We start from the raw sequence: 26,941 nt of genomic DNA, 5'->3' as shown, positions 1-26,941 counted from the left end.
CGTTAAGATATAATAATAATAAAATTTATAGTTTAATTTAAAGTTTAAACTCTGATGTTTTACGAATTTCGTATTTTTTAAAAGCCATGCATATAATATTAATATATATTAAGCTTTGACATTATCAATTAATAAATGATAATAATATAGGCACCTAATAATTGTGTATCTTTTTTAACAAGTTTAAATATTTGACATACGAGTGTATAAAACACAACTCTATAAATTGTATAGTCAAGACAATGTAGGATAGAAATATAATGTATATATCTAATGTCATATGGAATAAGAATTTTTGAGTTAATTTAAAATGTGCAGAATACAGATGTGTAAATAGTGATATTTTATTGCATAATATATGTCATGCCGGTCAAACATGTGATGGTTTATAATAAAAGTAATGACGAATAATAGTTAGACATGTAATATTCTCATCTTACAATAATTTTTAAGATCAAAACTAATATTGTTAATATGCAGTCAATAGTTTACATGCCTATTAGTTCCACGTCGAAGGTATTGTAGTGTTGTTATTTACACTTAAACCTTGTAAGTGATTTCTTACTTAAATTTAACTGAAAATTTAAATAACTAAATATTTTTTTTTATTTAGAGCACATATGGTCCACCTTACCATCTATCTAAATAATTACTCAATGCCTTAAGATTGGCTCAACACTATGAGGTCGATATTAGAATGTACACACTGTGCATTACTTTTCATTCCAATATTGTTTACCAAATAAACGTTTTTTATGTTTTACCCAATTATTTTGTTTTACTAATATAAACTTCTAAGATAAATAAATTGTTAATTTTTATTTTTATTTGTAAAATATATCACATTTATTGTTTGCTTAAGAATTCTTTAAATGCCCCAAAGTATGGAAGCCAAAATTATTATAGAGCCACTAAGTATAGCATTATGTTATTTGCTAGGAATTTAACTATTTATGTTTTAATTATATTCACCATAAAAATTCCATAGCTATTAATACAGATAAGATTTCTGGTAATCTCTATCGCTTAAAAACTTTTAATCTATGCATTAACCAAACAAATTAAATACAAAATATGAAGTGTATTTATTTAAACTCGAGTTTTATTGTACACGATTATTTCCAAAACAAGTATTAAAAATAGTTTTAACAATAAAAATAAAAAAAAATTAGTAGCTAATTGACAAACATTTTTAACTCACTGTATATCTAATGTACTCGGGATGGATTAAGATATCATTAACGAGACTGCGACTGAGCTACACGGGTGTTTGGGCAACAAGAACGGCTCAGCGGATGCACACATTCACGTCATTCAACCAACCGATAAAGCGACCAGCAGATAGTTTATGCATGGGGCACTAAACCTAACCTATGGGTCGTCTAACGTAAGCACGCATTAGAAACGAAACATTAAAACTAAGAATTAAAAAAAAAAAAAAAAATATTACAAATTCATAGGCAAAAGCAAACTTGGCATCCGACGCTTACGACGCAGTTTCTTAGGAACTTTTTGGACCGTCTCCAAAGTGATTTATGTCCCCTGGACCGTCTAGGTCTGACGACTATTTCACCGGCGTTCTGTACTAGAAACGACGGCCATGCTTTCGAAGATCCATACACCACCAATTGTTTATAAGTGGTTATGTTGTACGGCAAGTTCATGTGATTTCGCGGTATCGACCGAAAGCCCCAAGCACCTTGCATCCAACATAATGAACGGCGTTTTATCGCCATAAATGGCTGAATAGATAGATCTAAAGTGTCCGTTACAGCACGAACATTAACTTCGAAAAACTCGCGTTTCCTTTTCCTGTTTTCGTCCATTTAGGTAAATATATACGCACGACGACTGATTCAGTATTTCATAATGCGATCACGCAATAATAACGTATAGTAAAATTAAAATAATACTACACTCGTGTAGATTACTACGTCGTATACAATTAATATTTACAATATTTTATAAAAGTAAAGTATTTTTACGACTACAGTTTTAGAAAAAATAGTATGGCAATTTACAGAAAACATAGTTAAACAAACGCTCTCTACTCTTTTATAAAGGAATGCATTGACAAACAATAAAACCTTTTTATATCAGTATTGGTTAATAACAATGCATTTTCTATTAATTTACCATATTTAGAATAAGAAAAAACATTTGAAATATCCTTAATCGATAACATCATTACATTCAAAATGTTATATATATATTACTATTTGTATAGATATAATATCATTATCTAAATGGTTTAAGATTGTGTTTAGTTTTTGTGGTAAAAAGATCTTTTACGCGTTATAAAGTGTAAGTAAACAATATAGTATGATTAAGATATTTTAGTGTTTTTAGCGAGTAAAAATAAAAACTGTACCTATAATGTTAATCAGTATACTATTGTTTGCCTTTAAGCCAAAATATCGGTTTAGTTTCTAATCAATAATAATTATTTATCAAAATATATTATCAAAAAACTCACACTAATAATATTCGACACTGTTTTGTACGTAATATAATGTTATTTTAAAACTAAATAATACAAGTTTATATAAAAAAAAAAAAAACAAAAAAAAAAAAACATTTACTGACATATGAAAACAAACGTCTAGACTCCTTAATTTAGAGTATTGGTATACATCGCTTGACGTCTTAGGACTGCGGTAAGAGACGAGATGTCGGAATATGTAGTCGGTCGATTGAGCTTAACAAAATGTACGCAAAACTCACGTGCAAGTCGTACGCGCGTTCGTGACTTACAACCGAACTTCTAAACTGCAGTATTATATTAATATATTAAAAATCCGGAGCGATATCGCACGCTGCGGCTCGCGACCGTGCGTTGTCTACAATATTATTTTTATTATATGCTGATGCGGAAGTCAGAATCCTCTACGAGACCTATAACAGTATGGCGGCAAGATCTCAGTGCAGCAGATAAAAAACATCTGACCGTATGCGACAACTGAACATAATATTATGTAAACGTACGCGCGGCGACGATCCGAACTATAGGCCGTGTGTCACGGCTAGAGAAGGGGTGTGTATATACATAGCTGTCGGGCCGTACGCATAACCATAATATTATTATTATTATCATAATATTATATGTATACGTTTCGGATGATTTTTAAACGGCTAATTGGCCGACCCAGTCCAATCTATAATCTCCCGCGCGCTCAATAATTGCAAGTTCTTCTTTCTGCAAGTAGATTAGGAGAGGAGTGATTTGACCTATTGATTTTCTGTCGTTGGTTTTTTTTCAACTACCTATCGGAGCTAAACCCATTTTGCGATACAAATAATATGTTAATATCGCCGGCCGCAATACAAACGACAAACGATCGGATTGAATTTGCAAGACGTATGTTACGTCCGATAAATGCATCAACGCGGGAATTATTACATTGTGATTTTAGTGTGAATATTAAAACATTTATTATAATAGTGACTTGCACAAATTACAATATTTAAGCTTATAATTACGAGGTTCAAAGGGTGTTACGACCCGACTTTAAAAATACTGATATCAAGATCGTGAGTGGCGTTACGACCTGCAGCCTTTGAATGTCTCGAATATTCCAAACCGTCCGTCTAACTCTCGTCTCGGTCTCCTTTTTTTATGATTGTCATGAGGAGTGGTTAGCGACTCTGTTATACGAGGTGGTCTTGAAAATGTATTCATGTATTCTTGTCGATTTTTATCGACAAGACATCAAGTTTTGACTTTCTGCAAAAGAGACGTGTGATTCTACTTTAATGGCTAAATTATTTATTATAAGACGTTCCGTGCTCTTAGTCCTGTCATCGCATGTTTATGTTAATAATAAATTTGTATAAAATGTGTCGCCACACCATGTGGTGTATAATATTAGCATGGAGACCGTAACAAGTATAACGTATAATAAAATACTTGTTGAAAAAATTATCGGCAACAAATGGATACGCAAATCTAGAAAGCGTATAATACACGGGTGGATTTGCACAATTATTGCCCTTAGTTAGTTAATTGTTTCCATTTATAAACGTTGGAAATGTATTTTTTAGAACGCTAAATTATATGCGTCAATTATGCACGAAAATAAAAAATCACTTCAGAGAGCCATATTAAGTCGTTTTTAATTTATATATAGATCATAGGTGTTATATCTGAAACATTGTTATGCTTAATTTACAATGATAGGTATTCAGGTTCAAGCACAACAATAATCATAAAAAACATATTACAATCAATTGACCAATACGCAATAAGCAATAATACAATAATATAGTTTAAAAAACGTCATAAAATCGTATCACACAATATTATAATTATATATTATACTTCAGATATAAGTATATGTAACAATGTTGTTATCTTATCTCTATATAGATTATATATTATTACCTATATTTTAATTTTTAATATATTTTCAAATAAAGTATTAAACTCGTATCTAGAAAATATTGTTGTTTATCATATATGCCTAATGCCTATATTGCGGTCATCGTTTACTTATTTTATAATAGTTTAGTAGTAAGGCGAGAAGCATTAAGACGAAATTAATTTGAAAATATCGAATTAGCTGACTGACCGTATGGTCCTCCAGCCTCTATGCCTGTCCGGCTGTATTAACAACATATATATTTATACACCCACTGGTAAGAATGAGAAAAAAATAAGTATCGACGGGATTTGTTATAATAACGAGGGGTCTGCTTATGGAGAAAAACCCTAGGGTAAAACTATACGTGATGAAAAAATACACTCACACATAAACACACACACACTCATATACAATACTCGTATACACACAAATAGACCTGTAGGGTTCGTACCCACGTCCTGACTCCGAAGGGGGCGGTATTTTTTTTTCTCTTATCCCGTCTTACAGAAGAATCTCCGGGCCACCTTTGTCACGATCAATTCTACGAAATTACGCGGGTTTTCATTTCGTTCCATGTCAAAAAAAACTTCTTAAATGCACGCAGAAACAAATTTTGTTTGTGAACGAGAAACAGACTCTCGTGATTTATTTCGTAGAATATCCCGTTGAGTTCTTTGAGTGAAATTTACCGTTTAGCAATCACTATTGTTCAATTCTTTTTAATGGGTACCTGGTACATACGATCTTGGTAAAACTCAATATTACCTATATTTCACATTAAATACGCGAAAACGTTTTACAGAGTTAATTCATTTTATTCAAAAATAATAATAATATAGTTTGATTTAATCAATACTTAATTAGTCTATATGTGTATAATAGATAAATAGACTACACGGCTAGACATGCATGGTAAACTTTGTTGAACAATGGACATAATTCAAGTATACAAAAAAACATTTTTAAGCAGATTGGTAGAGATATAATTTTTTAAAAATGTTATCTTTAAACATACTAAAAATAGTTATTGGAAAAATAATTTAAATAATGTAAATACTATTAATAAGTATTACTTATTTTTTCGGAAAGTAATAAATATATTTCAAACTTACTTTCGTAAAAAATTAATTTAAAGCAGAAATATTTAATAAAATGTAACGCATTATAAATCAAAATTTGTAAATCACACAATAAGAGATTTACAAAATAAACTTCTTAATAGTGTACAAATATAAACAAAGAAGTTTTTTTTATTTTACATCGAATAAAATTTAGTAATTAAACAATTCCAAAATCGATAATATTTGTAGAAAGTTGATGAAATGTGTTGTAAACTATATACAATAATATTATTAGATTTATATTCATAAGTGTGCATAACCATTTATACACAGTGTATATGTATAGTTTTTTACGTATAAAATCTCAAAACATAACATTATAAAGTGGTTTTAAGACATAAAAAACGTATAAATATATATGTACTATATAATATTATTTATATATTATGAGCGGCTTCTATAATAACTGGTTAGTAGTTAATACGGGGGGCACATTACAAGGATTTGTCCTTACATTATTTGTTTAAAAATATAAGATCAAAAATAAAATTTAATGTATTCTCACTTTTATTTAAAAAAAATATATATTTATTTTATAGCTTATTATGATTTATTATGTAATACTTGTACATTTATTGTTCATTATAAGATCTTATTCCTAAATTAAATAATTAACTCATTAATTCATATAATGTATAAACAGAAAAATTGCTAATTTTTTTTTTTAATTTTAGGATTTAACAAATTATGAATAAAATAACTGTTTTCCACTGTCGAAAATGAGATTTAATTTTAATATGCTCAATGCCTGATAATAAATATTAACTATTGCAATAATTTAGTTATTGGGAAGGTTCTAGATATTAAAGCACTAACCATACTTTAGTCATGTAGAATTCTAAATATAATAATTTTTTTTATCGCATAAAGCCTAGGACATAAGATAATGTCTAACAGTAATTAACCAATTTTAAGGTAGCTTACCTATTCAGCTGATTCAATTTTGATAACACCATTGTTTATAAAATAGTATTTATAATCAATGAAAATATTAAATTAAAACAAATTTACTTTATTAATAAACATTACACAATAATCATTAAACATAATATCAAATCTTAATTAAAAGAAAAATTCCTCACCTCATAAAATAATCAAATTTTAATAATTGTATTTCTATAAAAGATGAAGATTATATACAGATCACATTGAAACCAGTCTTAAAAAAATTATTATTCAGAAGTTGTAATAAACGTCTAATTAATCACAAATATTAATCTTTATAGTATTGTTATTACCATTTAACAAGTTGACAAAAATAGTATAAAATAAGTTATTTTTGATACATTTGACGAGTATTTCTTAGCAGTATTTGAATCGAAAATGTGGGTTAAGACAAAATATTTATTATTTGTATTTTTTTTTAACAGATACATTGAATACTAAATCAAATTCTTCGGTTGGCTTTGTTTTAAAAAGGTATTTTATTTATTTATTATTTCAGATACAGATAAACCTGTTTGACATTTGCATTTTTGTTTTAGCCAAATCAAAGAAGACAATTACTTACTGTATATAAATGATATTTATGTTAATAATAATATATAATATATATAATAATAAGAATAATAATTGGAAATCATGTTTTTATTAAATCTTTATCGTAAAAAATTAAATCGAATAGTTTGAAGTTTAATTTGTACGATTATTTGATTATTCATTTTCAGGAAATAATGTTTTTTTTTTTTAAATTTTGTATTTGATATTTTAATAGCAATATTTCGTTGTAACACAGGGAGTCGCACCCACTTTTACACATGAGTTTCCTCTAAAATAATTGAAATGCTTACTACTGTCTACTGATACAATTGTAGCATTCAGATAAAACCTATTCATTTTATCCCAAGTTTTTAAATGTACAATCGCAATTTATTTTATTTTGTACATGAGCACAACAAATAAACATTGAACCATTTGAACCAAAGCAATTTTCAAATATATAGCAATGAAATTAAGATATACGTAGAGAGTAAACTCACTAAACTCCAAAATGTAATTAACTGCAGTTAGATAAGAAATAAAATTAGAGTGTTAGATGGGTTTCATAAATAAGTGATTCACAATAAGTGAATTTTTTTTGTATGTTTGTTAACAACTTATGAAATATTAAAAATAAAAATACTTCGATCATCAACAACGATGTTAGAATTTGGTCAAAAATCAAAACTTTAAAATACTTTTCAAAATAATTGAGAAAAACAACAAAATATCGGGAACAATTATATTTTTAATTTATATACTATGATCAACTTTTTATTTTTAAACTCAAAGTTTAGAAATTAAATATGGTAAGTTCCTAAAATGTGGTTCACATCCTAATTGTTAAAAAATATCTATTATAAAAAGTTATATTTTTTAATCACGAAAATTCACAAATTACTTTGAAATTCCAAATACATACATTTTTAATTATACAATAATAATGCCTTAAGTTTAAAAATTTAAAATAAAACTCATAATAAGTTTAAAATTATTTACTGGAAAAAAAAAAGTTTATTATAAAGCCTAGACTTATGATGAAGTGTACGAGTGTTTTTTAGTTCAATTTTGACAACATTTGTTAAAATACACAAATTATCTATAGTTGTTAAAAATGTATAACACATTTTAATTTGAATAGATTCGGCTTGAAAATGTAATTCAAGTTTCCTAATAAGTTTGAACGTTGAATTAAAATTTAACACACACATTACTGTAACTTTATGTATTCTCAATGACAAAGTACCTTTGAGCCTACTGTAATATAATAGAGTAAGTTTCGACTTCCTGATTTATTTTTACAATTTATTAGATTTCAGTTTGAATGTCTTTATTAGTAAGTCTTAACTGTAAGTTAAATAATACAATTACAAATGCTCGTAACTCATTTTAAAATTGAATTATCGATAAAAGCCTAATATTTCCTAAATAATATTTTAAACTTTAAATTTAGTAATAAGTAAATTCATTCAGATATTTTAAGCTTAAAGTTCAAACTATCAACATAAACTTCATTCTGCCGGACGCATATCTGCGATGTTGTACATATGACGGTGACAAAATATGCGAGTATGTTGTCCTCTTAGTAAAAACATAGTAAAATATGTTTACAATATTATAGATATATTTTGTAATAATACAATACATATTTATTGCAGTGAAATGTCGACTGTGGATTAACTACACCTAAGGTCATAACTCATTACACTTTGGTATAACACGCTTTGATGGGATTTTAGGTCTATATACCATTGTGCAACGAAGCAGACTGAGTAACCATCCCTTTGCAATTTGCAATAGTATTGTACAACAATGAGTTTTAAACATACCGACACATTGATAGTAATGAATCATAATAAACACGAATCTTGATAATTCGAATTTCGAATCACGAGAAAAAAGAAAATAAATTATACTTAAAAATGTTTTGAGGTACATATATATATATATACATCAAATATTATTTATTAACACACCTAGGGGTGAAACAAAATTCAAATAATGAAAGTTTTTGACTTAACTTAACCTCATCACGACTCGACTTAAATAAACATAAATATAATATATATATATATAATAAATAAATTAACACATGATAGTACTCTTCTATTAGGGTTGCCGGTGGCGCTAGAAAAGAGTCTGTCACATTACTCAGGAACGCAGATGGGGATCGAATCATTTAAATAATATATTATTATTATCGAGAAGTGACTGTCAATGTTGAGAGATCCAAACGTTTATAGAAAAAAGATGTTCAAATGTTAATTACATAGCCACAAAAAGTAATATTCTCGATGGAATCTCTACACGGTATTTTTTGTTGCTGGCGAGGTTCGGTATTAAATTTGCGAAATTATTCTACATACCCATACGAAAAGGCTAATAACGCGTAATGAATTAATGTCTTTAAAAATTTAATCTTTCGTCGTATTGTCACATTGCACTCCAAACGTGTTGCGTTATGGGCGTTTTCACTTTCGCACGAGACTCAAAATAATAATGTACAAGTGCTCGAGCTTACTAAACTTTCCGTGCGATGTATAGTCGATCAGTGATTTCACCACCTATCAATATACATAACATCAATATACACGCACAGTGCTGCGCTACGATACTATTCATAAACGTTCATCACATCGTTATCTAGTTAATATTATAACGACTGTTCACTGCCCGCGAATTGATAAGTGCAGCCTATTATAATAATAGTGTGCTCTACTAATCGGTCAGCCACTCGTAACGTACCTATTACAATATAATATGCGATGTAGGTGTATAATATTATATTATTATCTTAGTCGTCGACGACGTCTTCACTGCAGCGACAACACCGCAGAACGCGGTTACCGAGCATTTTGGATTTTGGTCGGCCGTGGCGATCACCCCCCCCCCCTCCGGGTCAGGTCAGGTCCGCGCTGCGAGCATATTATGACCCCGGGGGAAAACGTTCGCCCCCTCGTCGGGCACGCCGAACCGGCGGACTGGAAAACCGGTTATTGGCGTGCGCGCCCCGAAAAAATCGCCGCCGACTTTCCAACACCGGTCGGAGGGGCGTGGGCGTTTAGGGTCGTCGTCGTCGTCGGAGGGGTTCGGGCGAGTCCGGACCCTTTGTACCCGTCGCCGCCGCCGCGTGCACCTGCCACCGTCCGAGTGTACGTGTGTGCGGGTGTGTGGGTATAAAACGTGTGCGTGTGTTTGAGCGCGGGCGCCCGCGCGTTTGTATGCGCGTCGTGTACAGGCGCCAAGTCTCCGCCGTCCATTCTGGGGGGGGGTCCCCTCCGCAGCGGTCGTCGAGGGTGTGGGAGGGGGGATCTCCGGCGGGTGTGCGTGCGTGCGACCGTCGGCGCGGGCGGTAGAGGGGACGGCGGCGTACACGGCCGCGTGCGTCACATGACGTCACGGCCGCCGACCCGTACCCTAGAGGGGGTTGCCGGCGGCCGAACCACTACGGCGTGCACGTACGTTCGGCGGCGGCGGCGGCGGTGGTGAAATTCAGTAACGTTCCCGACGTGTGCGAATCGTGTCACGCGCGTTCCGCCGACGTCTGCCCGCCCACCAGCCCGCCAGCCACCGCAAACGCCACTAGCCCGCAGTTGAATCGGATCCGTTCGCGAGATAAAATAATAATAAGTGTTATCAATAACATTAAAATATATCGTATACGGTAATAATAATAATAATACTAATCGTTTCTAAATAACGATATTATATCATACGACACCGTCGTCTCCGAGGAACTGTAAACAGAGGTAATACTACTATTCAATTTACTATTATATTATATTTAGTTTATAAGTACTTATATATCGTGTTTAGAGTACCTACTCTCTAAAAACGATAATAACATACACGACACACGGTCAGTGGTGTGTGTCGGTGTCGTACCAGCATAATATTCGTAGCGTTCTAATCCGGAAATATTCCTATGTAATAATATATATATATAGCGGGAAATATTGTGGGTACAGCTTATCGTCGTACATACGGCGCTTGTACGATATGACGGATAAACCCACGCTCGGCGTAATATTATTTACCCACGGAATCGTAAGACCGGGCAGACCGGCTATTTCCGGCGGAGACTGCGCACATTCCGGAAGTTTGCGGATCATTGCGTCCGACGAACGGCCATACAACAGGTGAACCGGGTAGTGTCGACACGTGTGCGCGTTATCACCTCACGATGCATTATATTTATGTTATAACATTATATTATTATTTTATCACCACTTCTGTCTATAAAAGATACGCACACCGACACCGTGGTGGTTGTCCTAGGAAAGCATAATATTAACATCACTATAGTCAACTAGCACCAGTGGTGGACCGGTCCCCCCAAAACTGGTTTCGATTTTATTTTTTTACCGCGCCGACCGTCAGTGGCGACGGGGAACCCAGACCGTAATCATAATAATAATAAAAACATAATCGCACGTATTATGTTTATAAGGTGGTTTTTGAGACGTCCACGAGTTACGTTTAATAACAATAATATAATGTTAAGTCGCGAGACAAGGACGTTCGGATTTGGCTATTATATAACACCGCTGCGTTTTGACGTGAAAATCGGCGCACAAATTTACTGTCCGAGTGAGCTCCGACTTCTGAGCACCATATCATCAGTCTAGCATATCTAACGCGTCTTATGGTAATAATATCGTCGTCGGTCTCTCTTCCGTCCGTTTATTGCTGAATACACATGTATGTGTGTATACTTTACTGTGTTATGATAACGACATCGTGAACCCGTTTCCAATGTCTACAATATACCATATTTTAAGTGTCATCCTCGTTATGAATAAAGGAGGAGAGCGAGAGCGATATATGCTAAACTGCTATACAGTTGTTGGCCTTAGACGCGCTATTTCGCCACCCAAATCCACCGTCGCTGACCCATTTGTCATCGTAATAAATTTCCATTTACACGAGTAGGCCACCCGTTACAATCTTTACGAAATAATATTAATATACGATACATATAGATACACGCAAATGTCCCAACAATAATATTATTATTGTCCAGATACCTACAAAATTAGACGATTGACGTTACGAGTAATACAAATAGTAGTGCTTGTTTTCTCGGATTTGGTCCGAGTATACCTTCGACGTGTCATTGGAATTCTTACTATCTACCTAGTAGTATATCTACACGACATTCATGTACGATATCCACTGCAATAGACACCCAAGGTAAAATGGGTATAATTTTAACGGAGACCTTGTAATCGTGTCCAGAACACATATACCTACGCGTATAATTATCAAAAATTAAAAATAGAGCAAATTTTTTTGTTTTCATTAATCTTATTTTTTTACATTCTATCTTATACAGATATAACTGGTTTTACACGTTTAGTATCGATATACTATACGTTTGTGATATTCACCTCGTATTTATTATAATCTAATTTATCAATAACATAATAGGTTGACCGTTACTCAACGGATTAATATTGCTTTAATATTGTATTATCGTTAAGGGTAATAATAAATACTAATAACTAATAACAATTAAATAAATAATAATAATATATAGTATGTACATACAGCTACAGCTACTATATATTGTAGTATTGTAAGGAGTTTTAAATATTATATCATAAGGGATACTTATAATTTACATTTTATTTGTAATAATATATTTTCATATTATTGGGGACTAATGAACCTTTTGCTTCATTATTAGTAGTCCTATACCTATCTATCACAAGTCCCACTTTTAGAAAAACTAATAAACTAAAAAACGTACAAAGTATGAAAGTCAAACTTAAATAGATCAACGGAGAATTTGTTCAGCTTTTCGAATCTTTTATTGTATCATCAGAAATTCAGATTAGCTTGCTTCTTAGTAAGAAAATATATAATAATAATCAATTTTCTATTTTTTAAATGTAATATGTACATGACACTTATAGACAACTAAATATTATTAATTATATACATATTTTATAATATATGAAACTAAAATATTAGTGTTTTCTATCTCATAGTGAAATTCTCACTATCTAAATTATTTAATATTTATAATATTACACAGCATGAGCCAATTATATTAATTATATTTATTTTAAAATATCTTCTTGTACAAACTATTAAATAATAATAATTAAAATATACTTATACAATAACTGAGTATTTATAGTTCTCCTAGAGGGTCTTCTGAGTCCTGGTGTTATTATAATTTAATGTTGTATGGTGTATGAGTTCAAAAACATACTTAGTTGGGTAAGTTATTAGGTAGGTAACGACTGTGAAAAATTCGTTAATTAACATAAAAATGTATACCTATCTAAACAAAAAAGAAAAGAAATAGAAAACTTAAATTCTGCATAGATCGTTTAAATGCAAAAGTAAATCCATGCCTACGGAGACTTGGAAAAACCCTTATTCATGTATAAATTTCATTAAACACAGCTAGTATTTATTTACATAATGTATATAATATAAACATACAAAATATACCGTGCATATATGTCTATATATCTATATTTACGTCTAACATACATGGTTAAAAAGTTACTTGTATAATAAATAATAATTATAATATTTATAATACAATAAATAATAAAATTGTCTAAAACAATAATATTTTTTATTCAATTGTTTTTAAAAATTATAATTAAAAATATCTTAATTTTTATTGATGAAAAATATTTCATTTGAGTAGTATTAGGACCAAAATATATTAAGAATTGGATCAACCATTCAGTTTTAATTTTTGAATAAATTATTATAAATTTGTGATATATTATGTAGATGTCGAATGTGATAGAAATCGTTTTGCTCGAATAGCCTATAATGTATGTAATTTACTGATAAATTAACCACAGTATTTAATAATAGTTAATAATAATAGTTAATCGGTTACTTATTGTTAGACAATGTATAACATTAATATTGATTTAATATTAAAACAAAATATTTACTAATAGTATATTAATTTTTATTGAATAAAATAAGAAAATATGTGCAAAAAACGTTTATATTATTTATAAATTATATGTTTGATCATTATCAATACATTATACACGTCTTAATAATACTAACTTTTAAATATCATTAACTTTTTTACTTTATCACTCGATAACTATCAAATCATTAGTTACTAATATAAAATAACTCAGAATATAATTTTTGAAATAATCTCACAAAGTTATTATTTAACTATACATACTTATGTATTTATTTTGCAATAGAATAACTTGTTGTGAATAATATTTTTGGTGTACATAACGTATGGTACGAGCGTCCAGTACAATTTGACGTACATAATTTACATAATCGAAAATTTACTCAGCTGAATGATGCCCTTATTTGAAATTTAAATAGATGTTTATTCTAAGAATCTATAAAGTTGCTATTTTTTCTACATAAAAAATTGTATTTATATATAATGATATTCTAGATGAATTAAAAAGATTTGTCCAAATAATTTAATATTTACTATTTATAATTCAAATTTAGTCTGGGATTTTTTTTCTCTTCTGAAATCCTAAAAGTCTTTGATGATATATGAAGCTCTAAAACCGCGTTATATATAGCTTCGAAGGGAGCGTCCTACACGCACTTTCCTTACGGCTCGCAAACTTAATACCTGGAATCTCGCGTATAGGGGCTTCCTTCGAGGGTTTTTCTCTCTCCTCCCCTTCTATTTCTCGTTCAGCACTATATATAAGAGCGGCGAGCGCGTTTTGGTCGCCGGGTCGATATTGTGTTTCACAACATCGTGGGGGAGATATATACGCATTCAGGGGTGCCGGTACGGACAAAACAAGACCCCTAGAGGGAAGTCCCTTATTCAACCCCCCTCCTGCCACTCCATCACTCGTTTACAAGCCCGGTAACCCCATCCACTATCAGGAACCCCCCATCGTGGTGCCCGACCCCAGGCGACGTCGTATAACTGTTCCGCCCCGAAATACTGCTGCGAACGCTAGGTCTAAAAATACATGGCCTTCGGCTGCACTAATGTAAAAAAAAATGCTTGAGCTTTTATTTTTTTCACTCCAGACGTTACCAAGGCAACGTAAAAATTGTGGACGTACTATTTTTGGGATTAGTTTTTGTCTAAAACCTTACCACTTAGTTTTTAATTATATTTATACTAAAAATGATTGATTAGATTATCGTTATCAATATGTGAATGAATTGTGCTTTGGTTTCTATCCCAATTGTTTTATATATAATTGCACTTGCAGTTAACTATATAGACTTTTAAATCTAGAAAAAAGTATAAACTAATCATAAGAAAACTTAATTTAAAGCACGTGTAACATTTAATAAATATAATAATTTATTTTATTCGTACATAAACACATAATGTAAATAAGTAATGAAATATTACATACTCGTACATCAAAATGAACAACGCTGCAAATATATTTTCTAAACAGATTTTGAATTGTATTTCTTCTTGGTTACTTTTTGTCTACTTGTCTGAAGTGATTACTACACATCCGGTAAGGGACAGCACGCTGTTCACTAATGATACCTAACCATAACAAAAATAACAATCGCAGGTCATGAATTAAATACGTAGGCATGTATTGTACACCAATACCTGTTTTTTTGACATAAGATATCTACAGCACGATTTGCCTTCAATAGACACCACCTACTGAGGTCAGACGTTTTTATTTATTTTTTCTCGATTTAACTGAAACGTTGAAATTGATTAATGGGTCAGTTTTTCTGGCTCTCCACAATAGTTTTGCCCATCTAAAGACCAAATCCAAGAATTCTTCGTCGAGTGTTTTCTAAAAAAAAAAATCATAATTTTCCATCATAGCTTTTGGTCCGCGTCCTTTTCGCCCCTCCAATTCACCCTCCGTGGCGTAGGCTCTCCCTGCATTATTTCATGCAATATTATCGACTGTGGATTCCCCCTATACCCCCACTGAGTCACCAAGCAAAGGGTCTGTCCCCCTTGTTTTAATCCCCCTTTTACGCTGCCCCTCCCCACATCACGCGCGCGCACATGCACACGCGCGCGCGCTCGCGTATATATATATATATATATATATATATACGGGGACCGCGCTTTTAACGATCGCTACGACGGTTCCCTCGTGGCAGTTCTCCCCCACTTTCTACCCCCTACACACACATGAAACAAAAAAAAAAAATTATTTCAAGCTAAAAAAGGGTTGCTGAACTGCTAGATTGAAGAGCCAAGTTCAGTATCACTTGTTAGTAAAATAATGATAATCAAGCGTCATGCAATTCAACGAATAACGGGAGACTATGTGCTATTATTATATATACTTTAACGTGCTATAATATCTTAAGTTCGAAGTGTTATTTTCTTTTACATTTAATCCATATTTATAACCAATTTTATTTTTAACAGTTGAATCATATCTTATTTATTTATTATTCAAGAATTTTAAAATTTATAGCATAGAATCATCTTATCTAAAATAGTTAATTTATATGTTATTGACCATTGACATAGGTATTATATAATAATTTAATAAAGTAAATAAATAAAATAAAGCGTTCGTTTCAACAACAGAAAATGCTCGTTAATATTATTATCTGAATCACTTGATTATTTGTTATAAATCATATTGTAAATAAATATCTAATATCTATAAAACATTTTATCAATAACATTGGAATTAATATTAATTTAATACAATAATATATGTGTATATATATATATATATATATATATTTAATAACTAATTATTCATTTTACAATTATTGTAAGATTATTCTATTATAAAATTGGTAAAAATCAAAATTTAACATCGGTCTTAATTTCTTTTTATTTCGACTTTGACGGTCCAACAAAAATTATACCAGCTCCACTTCTTTGGTTTTAAGTCTAACTTTGGGGGGAATCGGTTGATTTTCTATATTCATTCAGCTGTATAATTCCGTGAACGTTTTTACACTGTAGCTATACTGCGTTGGTGCGCACATGCGGGACCCTCGCTAAGGTTTTATAATGTTGCCCCATAGTCAGGACGTGCATGCAGCAGGTCTATCCAAAAAGGTCCGGCTCCCCCGCCTGTAGCGTGCCCGCCCCCAACCATACACCCGTCCCTTTCCGCATCACACGATGTATATGTGCGTCGCGCTTGTGTACGCGTGTTGTATGTGTGTGAATATATACACAGATATATACATATACTAAATCCAAGGCCCCCCGGCATGATGCTCGGGTACTTCGCAGGGGTGACCAAAATTCTAGTCAATGTTTCGTTTTGTTCGGCGTATATAAAAACGAAATGTAGAGATACACTACACAACGGTAATTATTTGTATCTTTATATCCTAACATTAAAAACATTTTGTTTGGTATAATGGTGAAATTCATAACGGGAAACATATTATATTGTATTCAATTCGTATTTTACATCGGAATATATACATTTAATTACTTAGATACATTATTAGAAATAATAATACAAATTAGGTAGTTGAAAATTTCTCTCCGAAAAATGCTACAGTTGATATCAAATTCGTATTATCTTTAATAATAATATTAATATAATAATTAAAACAAATAGTGTGAGAATAAAAAAAAATGATAGGTTATATAAATCACAAAGAATTTATTTACGACAAAAAAAACTGAAATATTTATAAAATGTTTGTTTAATAGAAAATTAATGTATACTTCTATAAAATTAAAACAAAAATATACTTATAAAAATACTTTTTTTTAGATGACTAACGATATGGAAGTCGGCAATAAATCATTTCATCTCCGGTGGAATAATCATTTGGAAAATTTACGCGCACTGTTCGAATGTCTATTTAACGAACAAATTCTTGTCGATGTAACAATTGCTTGTCAAGATGGTCTATTGAGGGTATGTACTTCACAATTATTTTAAATTAATAATTTAAATGATCTTAATAATCCTTGACCACTATATTTTATGGTTTTTATAATTAGGCGCATAAGCTAATCTTGTCTGCGTGCAGTCCATACTTTGAGACAATCTTTCAAGAGAATCCGTGTAAACATCCTACGGTAATTATGAGAGGTGTTACTTTAAATGAGATGCAGAGTCTGTGTCAGTACATGTACGTGGGTTCTGTTGAAGTACAGGAAAACAGTTTGAGTTCTCTTTTAAAAGTCGCTAGAGAATTGCAAATTAAAGGTTAATTAAAAAATATTTAATTTTAAATTTAAAAAAATAATAATTTAACATAATAATTTATTTTTAGGTTTGTCAGAAAAAACTGTATCCAACGATCAACCTAAAAACAAACCAACATTCAATTATACACCAATTAAATCTGAACCTTCCGACCCAGATGCCAGTAATAAGTTTGAAATGGTAAATTATTTAATAGTACAATATTAGTAACAGCCTTCGAATTAATACGTATTGAAATAATATATATGTATATTTTTTTTTTGTAGACAAATGGTAGCACTAGCTCAATTGAAACCGATTCCAGGACATTCCAAGTCCCATGTGAGGATGATTCGTCAGATAATAATACGTCTTTCGAGCACTCAGCTATGTTAAGCCCTCAAGTTATGATGGATGAGCATACAGACGAAAACAAACCCACAATATTGTCGCAACCCAAGTACCAGCCGACCCATGTAGATTTTCAAGCCTTTTTAGAGGCCCAAAATAAAGTTAACCTAACCGGCTCTGTCGAGTGTCCAACATGTCAAAGGACTTTCCTGAATAAACAAAATCTCAGGCGTCACATGCAAACCCATTCCGGACTGAAACCGCATCAATGTTCATTCTGCAATCTGTCGTTTTTAAGATTATCACATTTACAACGTCACCACAGGACGCATACTGGAGAACGGCCATTCATGTGCACTGAGTGTCCAAAGAGTTTCTCGAGATCGGACAAGTTAAGATATCACATTATGCAGCAGCACTCCAGCATGGCTCACCTTCCTGGACCCAAGCAGAGAGGTAGACCAAAAAAGGTCAGCATACTGAAAACTGTATACTGGGACACTGGTCAATTAATGAACTCCAGTGTCTTGTGCAAACAATTTTTAATCGTATGCACAAATTTCTGTTTTTTATTAATAATAATTTATATGTTTGTGTGTGTTATAGTTTGATTCACCGTCCAGCAACGTAGATGTGACAATGGTGGCAAACATTCAAAATTTTGAAGAACAATGTGTTCCAGCGCCTGTGCAAGAGTTACAGGAGCCATTAAACTTGGCTCATTAGATCTCTAAATATTTTTGACATGTTTTTTTTGTAAATTTTTTGTTCAAATAATTGTGTTCTTAACTTATAATTTATTATTAGAGTGTTTGGTTTTATTATTATGTAAATAATTAATGTGTTAAATCATATATTATATAAACTATAAAGATAGATGATATCATTTAGATTATGAGTCAATTTTGATTGATTTTAAATATCGTGTACTTGTAAATCTGGGTTATAAAATGTAATGCCATTATGAAGAAAAATATTGTATATATTATACAGTATTAATTAAAGTCTTTCCATTGATGGATCCAAAGGTGTAAGCTCACACCACACATATATATTATACATTTCCACAATTATTAAAAAAAATATTTTATCTAATAATTTTATTACCTATACAAGTAATCAATAAATATAAATATAAATTACATATTACACTATCTCTAAATGATAATTTTACAATAAGTGCAAGTGATGGATTTGATGATAAGATAATATTTAAAAAATATACAAAATAAATGTTTGTGGGTCGTACATTCAAATGAATGTCGTCCCCTCAGATAGTTTTTTTTCTAGATCTGTCTTTATGGAGTCCCGTTTATAGTTTATTTATTTTATGTCATTTGGTATAAATCAACGGGACACGATAGAAACAGATCCAAAGTAATTAAGATGTTTGTAATGACTAATGAATACTGTAGATCACATAAAACCTTTTACTGTGATTACAAGAACTTATACGTGTTGACCGTGTTGTATTAATGTATTATACATTTTTCTATTTACCTTGATGTAGTTGTAGTATCATTGTGTCAAAAAATAATTGTGTAATTTTACCGTTTGAATTTCTTATTGACAATTTTGTATTTTGTGTTTAGTCCTAAAAAACATACATATTTTTCTTGCTAATAAGTAATTAATATAGTTCGTCATCATAATTCATAATTTTACTACTCAAAATTAACCATCATATAATCACAATCAAAATTTAAAACTATACATTATCTGGTATTGTTTGTCTCAACTCTTTGAATTGGATTTTTTTTTTATTGTTAGTTGTATTTTACATAATGATAAACTGACATTTGGGATAAATATTTTTTCTATTAAAAATAATATCTACATAAGACTGATAAAAACAGAAATGTAAAATAATATAACTATTTGTATGCAATAGAATCAAACTTACCAGAACCATTGATATTTATTTATTATTATTTTTTTTTCAACAAAAATTAGCGATTGATTGTATTGGATCGTTATGTATTTAAATATTTTAAACATAATATTTATAAATTAAATTGTATTATATGCGTGTATGTACCTATTGTATCTACACAAATTGTTTAAGTCTTTTTTTTTTAATATATATAATATATTTGTAAAGTAAATATTTTATTAATAATAAAAATCCTGTATTTCCTTTTACATATTGTATACAGTTTTTAAGAGCTTGTTGAAGGCGCTAAACAGCTATTAGATCCCAAACTTTTGAAAAAGCTACCCGTTTTACTTGTAGGGCTCTGTTGATTCGAAGCAATTGGATTGCAACTCTGACAACCATTCTTCCTCAAGTGTCTGTTGTTCACATGCAATAATGAATTTTTCAACACGCCTATTTGCGTTGCTAATTTGAATATTTCTTCTTTGAGTTCTTCATTTTCTGTCTGTAAATCGTTAGTTTCTTCACAAATATCACTCATTTCATATGACACTAAGCCTTTTGCCTGATGTTTGTTATCCCAGTGGTCACCTTGGCCATTCAATACTCTCACAACTTTTGAACCGAACACCAAAGCTATGGTCACTGAAGTGCTCAATTGCGTTCGAATAAATCCTAATGTGTATTTGAAGTTGGGACCGATGTCGGGAAACAGAAAAAAGCTAAATAAATAAAAAAATAAAATTACTAATTTGTACCTATTTAAGACAGGTTTTAGGTAATAAATTCAACATCCAGAGCCCTACTATAGTTACTAATTAGTCAGTGTGCCTGAACACCAATACATTAAAAAAGCCTACTAAAGAACTAATCACAATATATTATGGTTCTATGGTTATTGAATAATATTGAAATATTGACGTTTAAAATAACATTTTTAACACTCGAATAAAATATAAGTGTTTGTATTTATGGGTCGAACTATTCGAATCTTGAGCCGAAACGAACCAAACCCTTAACGTTCTGTTCAGTTCGAAATTCGTACTCAATATGAAAAAAGTTCGAACCGAACAATCAAACATTTCTTACTATTTGAAAGTTGAACTTGAAAATATTTGTCAAACCAAACTTTCTGACTACGATAATTTGAAGATAATAGTAAATATTTGTATAATTCTTCAAAATTTATTTTTTTATAAATATAATGATTATTTATAAATAATTTAAAAAAAATTATATTTCACTGCATTAATTGCTATTTTTGTTTTTATCATATTTATTATAATGGGAAAAATTGATTTTGGGTAGACCTGACAAAGACATAATTCTGGATTATTAGAAAAATATTAGTAAACATGATAATTTATAATTATTATAATTATACATATTTAAAAAATAAATATATATATTATTTCTATTTTGTTATTTTATTATTTATTGTGTACTTATGTAAAATAAAAAATGAAATTATCTAAATGTATTGTAAATACAATTAGGTACGTGGATTTAAAATGTTAAATAAGTAATACGAAAACCTCAAAATATAATTTATTGTAATTATTATGGTTGATTTAATTTGTATTCGATAAAAAATATTGAGTTAAACTTAAAATGTTTCTAGGTTCGGTTCGGTAAAGATATGAAGGTTTGGTTCAGATTTAAAAAATATTTTAAAGTTCGGTTTGACCCATCACAATAAATTTAATTGGTATCTATATAGGGATTTTATTCATAAACAATTTTAATTAATTTTCTTAATTAAATATTATGCTAGCAATCAAACAAAATATGCATCTAATAATAGTAATGAGTTATAACTTATAAATTATGTTCATATTCATTAATCAATTATGCATTGTATAATATATATGTAGGTACTTATATAGTATTTCTAAACTTTTATAAGTTTTGTGCCAATCTCTTTTTGAAGTATTAAATGTTAGTTTTACACTGATAAACCATTAATATTTCCGACTTAATCTTACTGTATCGTCATCATGATGATGTTCACAAAGCATATGTTGTAGATAGCAAAGTTGATGGACTGCGCCTCGTTGTAAAATGACTCTGCGTTCCGCACGACGTAACATACCCGAACTCCCCACGCCAAGAACAGCACTTCTCCTATATTAGTCATATGGACATCACATTACAGTTACTGTTGTCATCATTGTCATTTTATACGCGCGACTGCGTATTTTTTACTGGATCTGGAAAATGGACATTTTCCTCCCACTATTTTGAACAAGCGTGGTTATTCACAATGAGTATAATATGAGATGAATAACCAAATCGGATAATATTCTTTAATTTTCCAAAATGCATGTTCTGTCTTTTGGTTAGATATAAGCAATTAATATTATGATTATAGCAAAAATATCGCTCAGGAGGAAAACGTCCTAATTTCAGCGTACTCACATTATTATATTATTAATATTAATAGCAATAAATTTAGCGCACCAGCTGCCAGACAATAGTCCCACCAATCGTTCGAACACCTCCAAAATCTTAGATTAGTTTCCGTTTCTTTTTCCAATACCGCTTGGGGTGGATCGCTAAGAGTCCAAGCTCCCATATAAACCAATATTATCACCAATATCGGGGTCATCCACTGCAGCAACTGTTTATCAGTGAGCTTCAATTTGTGTGCTGATTTCACTCTGTATGTTAGCGATACTCTCCAAGTCTTCATTAACAACGCAGAGTACGTTATACAAAATCCAAAATGTCGTGTCCACTTTGTAGCCACACACAACTGTTGGGTGCATTCAGGAAACATAATTCCCATCTGTACAATATAATATAATTATTAATATATATGTATAAATGTTGTGGTACTTAGTACACAGGCGTATCTGAGACATATTGTGTACCCTCTCATGGTGGTCAGTATAATAATAATAAATTATACATGGGAATTGAGAAAAATTTGTTTTTATAATACTTTTATTTATTTCTGACATTAATGCATTATAAATAATGGTTTATCACATTATAAAATGTATGTTAATGATTATGATCTAAATATTAATTTCTTCTGAGGCCCGAACACTATTTTCTATGTTTCAGTTTTAATATGGTGTTTTCTCATTTTTGTATAATTAACCGAGAATTTATAATGTTATCAAACATAAATTAAAAAATCAAAATAAATGTAAAAATGTAATACTGTAATATGTAATTTCTATACATTATATTGCTATTTGCTATATAACTAGCTTAAAATTGTAGTAGGTATAAATATTATGAAAATTTCATCGTTTAAAAAATTAAATAATAAGAGGTTCAAGTATCTACGATTACTTACGTAATTTTGAATTAATTCAGAAAAATTAAATTGATTGTACAATAAATTATTCTAAAACTCCTCTCAACCCATTCCCATTAAGCACCAATCATAATACACCTACATATGAGATCAAAATGTATTTGAACATTATTTTTTTGTCATATTTACTTCTGAATACATAATAATGCAGCCGATTAACGTGATTATCAGAAACGTCGGACTTGCTATTCGGAACACTTTGATTCTCCGGTTTTTGTGGACGAACCATATCAATATCACCGTAAATATTATACAGACAACTGTAATACCGAGAAACGTGCCTCTGAAACACATCAAATAACATTATACTAAAAAATATAATAATATATATTATAAACTATACAGAGTGTAAGAAAAAACTGGCAAATGCGATTAAAAAATTATAATAGATTACTTTTTTTCTTATAATACGAAAATTATTATTAATTTTTCATTATTAAGATTTTTTTGATTGATAATAAATTATATTAAAAATATTGATTTGAATGCAAGTTTTAGTTTATTTTAATATTATGTTAATGTTTGTCAATATTTTTCTTCTTTTCTCTAATTACTCACCTTTGAGTCCACATGAATTTGGCCATACAGCTCTCAGGACCATCGCAAACGTCACATCCTTCCCAGCACTTGTGACACGAATATTTGTTATCGATTTCTTCCGGCGAAGCCACTATACAATAATGTACATATTAGTATATTACACTATATTATAATACTCGAAGTTGAACTTTCTTCGATTGTGCCGAGTAATCGTGATCATTATTGTGATTGTATTATGGCAAAACTCACTTTCAACTAGTGCCCCATCAAACTTATCTAGTGCCGAATAATATCCCGGTTTGCACACGCACCAGTAATTTCCAGCAACAAACGGCCGATCGCCAGGCCTGTAAGTACAGTTGGTTGTACGATGGCACCTGTTTGTCCCATTGAATGGATTTGGTTCTTCTGATTTCTCACACTGATTGATCGTCACTGCCGACAAATTGGCTTCAACTATAACACTGCGCAAACGTATCAAAATTCGCTAAGTATATAAAATATAATATAAATACAAAAAAAATAAACAAATATAATTTATTTAAATATATTTTTTACTTGGTACCACTTATTTTCATGCGAATAAGAAATGTTTCGAAATTTTAATTCTATAATCATTAATAATACAAACATTTTTCTCTTAAAAATATTATAATACGTCCACTATTAACTATTGACTTACATGTTACCACTGATTTAAAACCTATTAGGTACCTATGTTTCAGCGTACATGTGACGTTATAATATTATGAACATGCATTGTACTACAGGGTCCGCGATGAAACAAACAACATAATACAATTAAAATTATTACGTCATAGGTATATTTGAATATTTGATAGATTCGAGTAAAAAACATAAGGTTGTGTACTTATGTATACTTCTAAAAAAAAATACTTTTAAGTATTAAAAAAAAAATCAATAATTTTAAGTCATAACTACTAATCTAATACTAATTTCTCACAGTATTATATCATTTAAATCAGCTGTATATCATATAATATTATACGTAAATGTATCTTTTTAATTTTGGTTAACGATATACTTGCCGAGTTGTCGTACCTATATAATTGTAATTAAAATATATTTATGTAACACGCGAGAGCATTTTGTTTAAAATTTTTCAATTTTTAAAAATATATTCAAGCAAATTGCAACTTGTAAGTAGGCAATACGTTCAAATATAAATTCAGAGGAGTTTTGTTTTAAATTTGTTATCTTTACTTTTTATACATATTTTTTAAATAATCAATAATATTAGATATTTAGATTTTAGATATTATATCTACTTATGATAAATTATAATTTCTGTAGAATAATATGAAACCTGATAAATATTTTAAATATTCAAACTCAACTGTTATTTATACTTAATAATTATAATTAATAAATAGTGTAAGTGACCCACGTGATTTTATTTTCAAAGCTGACTTCTACATGTTCTACAAAACTGCTATTATCACACCTCCATTGCGTACTGTTGGTTTTAGTTATAATTGAAGAGTATAAATTTCCTCGCTTTTTAAAAGACTTAATTAGTTGGTCTCCCAAATACACTTCAAGTAATATCAACCCTGGTACCGAACTCCAGAGCCACTTGCAACCAGCTGTTAGCAGTTCTAAACAACGTGAACAAAAACAATTTGATTGAGAACATTTCGCAATTCATATTTAAACACGATCATTACTAATTTAGTGTATATAAGATTTTAACTTACCACGTTTAATGCTCACGTCTTGTTCATTCAAAGAACGGATCAACGCTAATTTCGACTCTAAATTGGCCTTATGCCAAAACACCAGTGGCATATCATATTCGTTTTCGAAACATTCGTAACTTATGTTTCCGACTGTTGACATTCGAACTACATCGATGGGTCCCAGTTGCTCATATGTTGAGCCGGAAATAATTTCAGAGACATATAAAATTAAAACACTAAACTGTAACAAACGTGGTATCATCAGAACAACTTGTCATTCCTGCAAGACTTAAATAATTCAACTGTTACAGCTGAAATGTTCGAATCATTAAATTCTCAGTAAAAATAAAACAAAGCCTTAATAATGTCCTTTCAATTAAAGCCATACATGTGGTGGGGAAATGAGAATAAACGACTCGACAACAACTACATATGTGGGCATGTGTTTATATTCATTGTAATATTATTTGTATTTCCATTATGCGCACGCGTGTGAGCGTCCCTGTTCTTTGGATAATAATTATGTTATTGAAAAAACGGCCTTATATTGTACTAATGTATAATATTCAAGACAATTTTTTTCTTATTCATTTTATTTTATTACATTTTACAAACACTAAAAGAGGTTTAATATTATAAAGATAATGGTTTTTTTTTACATTTAAGTATATACTTTACTTTTTAAAGATAATGGTTTTTTTTTACATTTAAGTATATACTTTACTTTTCTGGGATACACCACTGTCGGCACGATTCAGGACAATTCTTTAAATAGTTCCAAAAAATCAACAAAAAATATTGCTACCATATTCAATTTTTTAATTTTTTAATAATTTAATCAGTGTTAAAAACATGGGACATAATAATAATACATAATAATTGCTATTTTACGGTCTAATACAATTTAATGTTTTGGTATAAAATATATGCACAAACGCAGTTATTTTAATTAATATGTTGTAAAACTCTTATTTTAATAATTTCCTACTAATTAAAATAATACTATAAATATTAATGGTTTTATATTATAATTTACAAGCAATGAGCTACATCATATTCTATTATAATAATTTCTTACGTCGCGGT

General features: G+C 30.3%; 2 protein-coding genes and 1 long non-coding RNA gene across 4 annotated transcripts; 1 reads left to right on the top strand and 2 right to left on the bottom strand.

Moving 5' to 3' along the window:
- The first annotated feature begins 10,448 nt into the window (after nt 1-10,448).
- Nucleotides 10,449-19,301, top strand: LOC114132015 (sex determination protein fruitless-like). 2 transcript variants are annotated; one of them, XM_027997384.2, is made up of 6 exons: nt 10,449-10,710; nt 17,641-17,787; nt 17,874-18,081; nt 18,149-18,261; nt 18,348-18,881; nt 19,018-19,301. In XM_027997384.2, exons 2-6 carry the CDS (start codon nt 17,641-17,643, stop codon nt 19,135-19,137), a joined length of 1,122 nt encoding a protein of 373 aa, XP_027853185.1. In that variant the 5' UTR covers nt 10,449-10,710; the 3' UTR covers nt 19,138-19,301. The 2 variants fall into 2 exon arrangements, with proteins under 2 accessions (XP_027853185.1, XP_027853187.1); XM_027997386.2 differs by having other exon boundaries at nt 18,348-18,867; nt 19,018-19,157.
- Nucleotides 15,235-15,791, bottom strand: LOC126554520 (uncharacterized). Its single transcript, XR_007606687.1, has 2 exons — nt 15,525-15,791; nt 15,235-15,455 (listed from the first exon to the last, which is right to left on the bottom strand). It is a non-coding gene; the product is annotated as an uncharacterized LOC126554520 (long non-coding RNA).
- A 1,198-nt stretch (nt 19,302-20,499) lies between the features above and the next one.
- Nucleotides 20,500-26,241, bottom strand: LOC114132014 (probable G-protein coupled receptor CG31760). Its single transcript, XM_027997383.2, has 8 exons — nt 25,874-26,241; nt 25,564-25,774; nt 24,405-24,619; nt 24,174-24,285; nt 23,745-23,898; nt 22,748-23,075; nt 22,273-22,411; nt 20,500-21,009 (listed from the first exon to the last, which is right to left on the bottom strand). The coding sequence occupies exons 1-8, from the start codon at nt 26,115-26,117 to the stop codon at nt 20,571-20,573; spliced, it is 1,842 nt and encodes a 613-aa protein (XP_027853184.2). The 5' UTR covers nt 26,118-26,241; the 3' UTR covers nt 20,500-20,570.
- Between the last annotated feature and the right edge of the window lie 700 nt (nt 26,242-26,941).

Source organism: Aphis gossypii, chromosome 1, assembly GCF_020184175.1.
Source record: "Aphis gossypii isolate Hap1 chromosome 1, ASM2018417v2, whole genome shotgun sequence".
Lineage (NCBI taxonomy): Eukaryota > Metazoa > Arthropoda > Insecta > Hemiptera > Aphididae > Aphis > Aphis gossypii.
The sequence above is the reverse complement of the archived record's forward strand: the minus strand, read 5'-3'. Positions and strand labels throughout refer to the sequence as shown.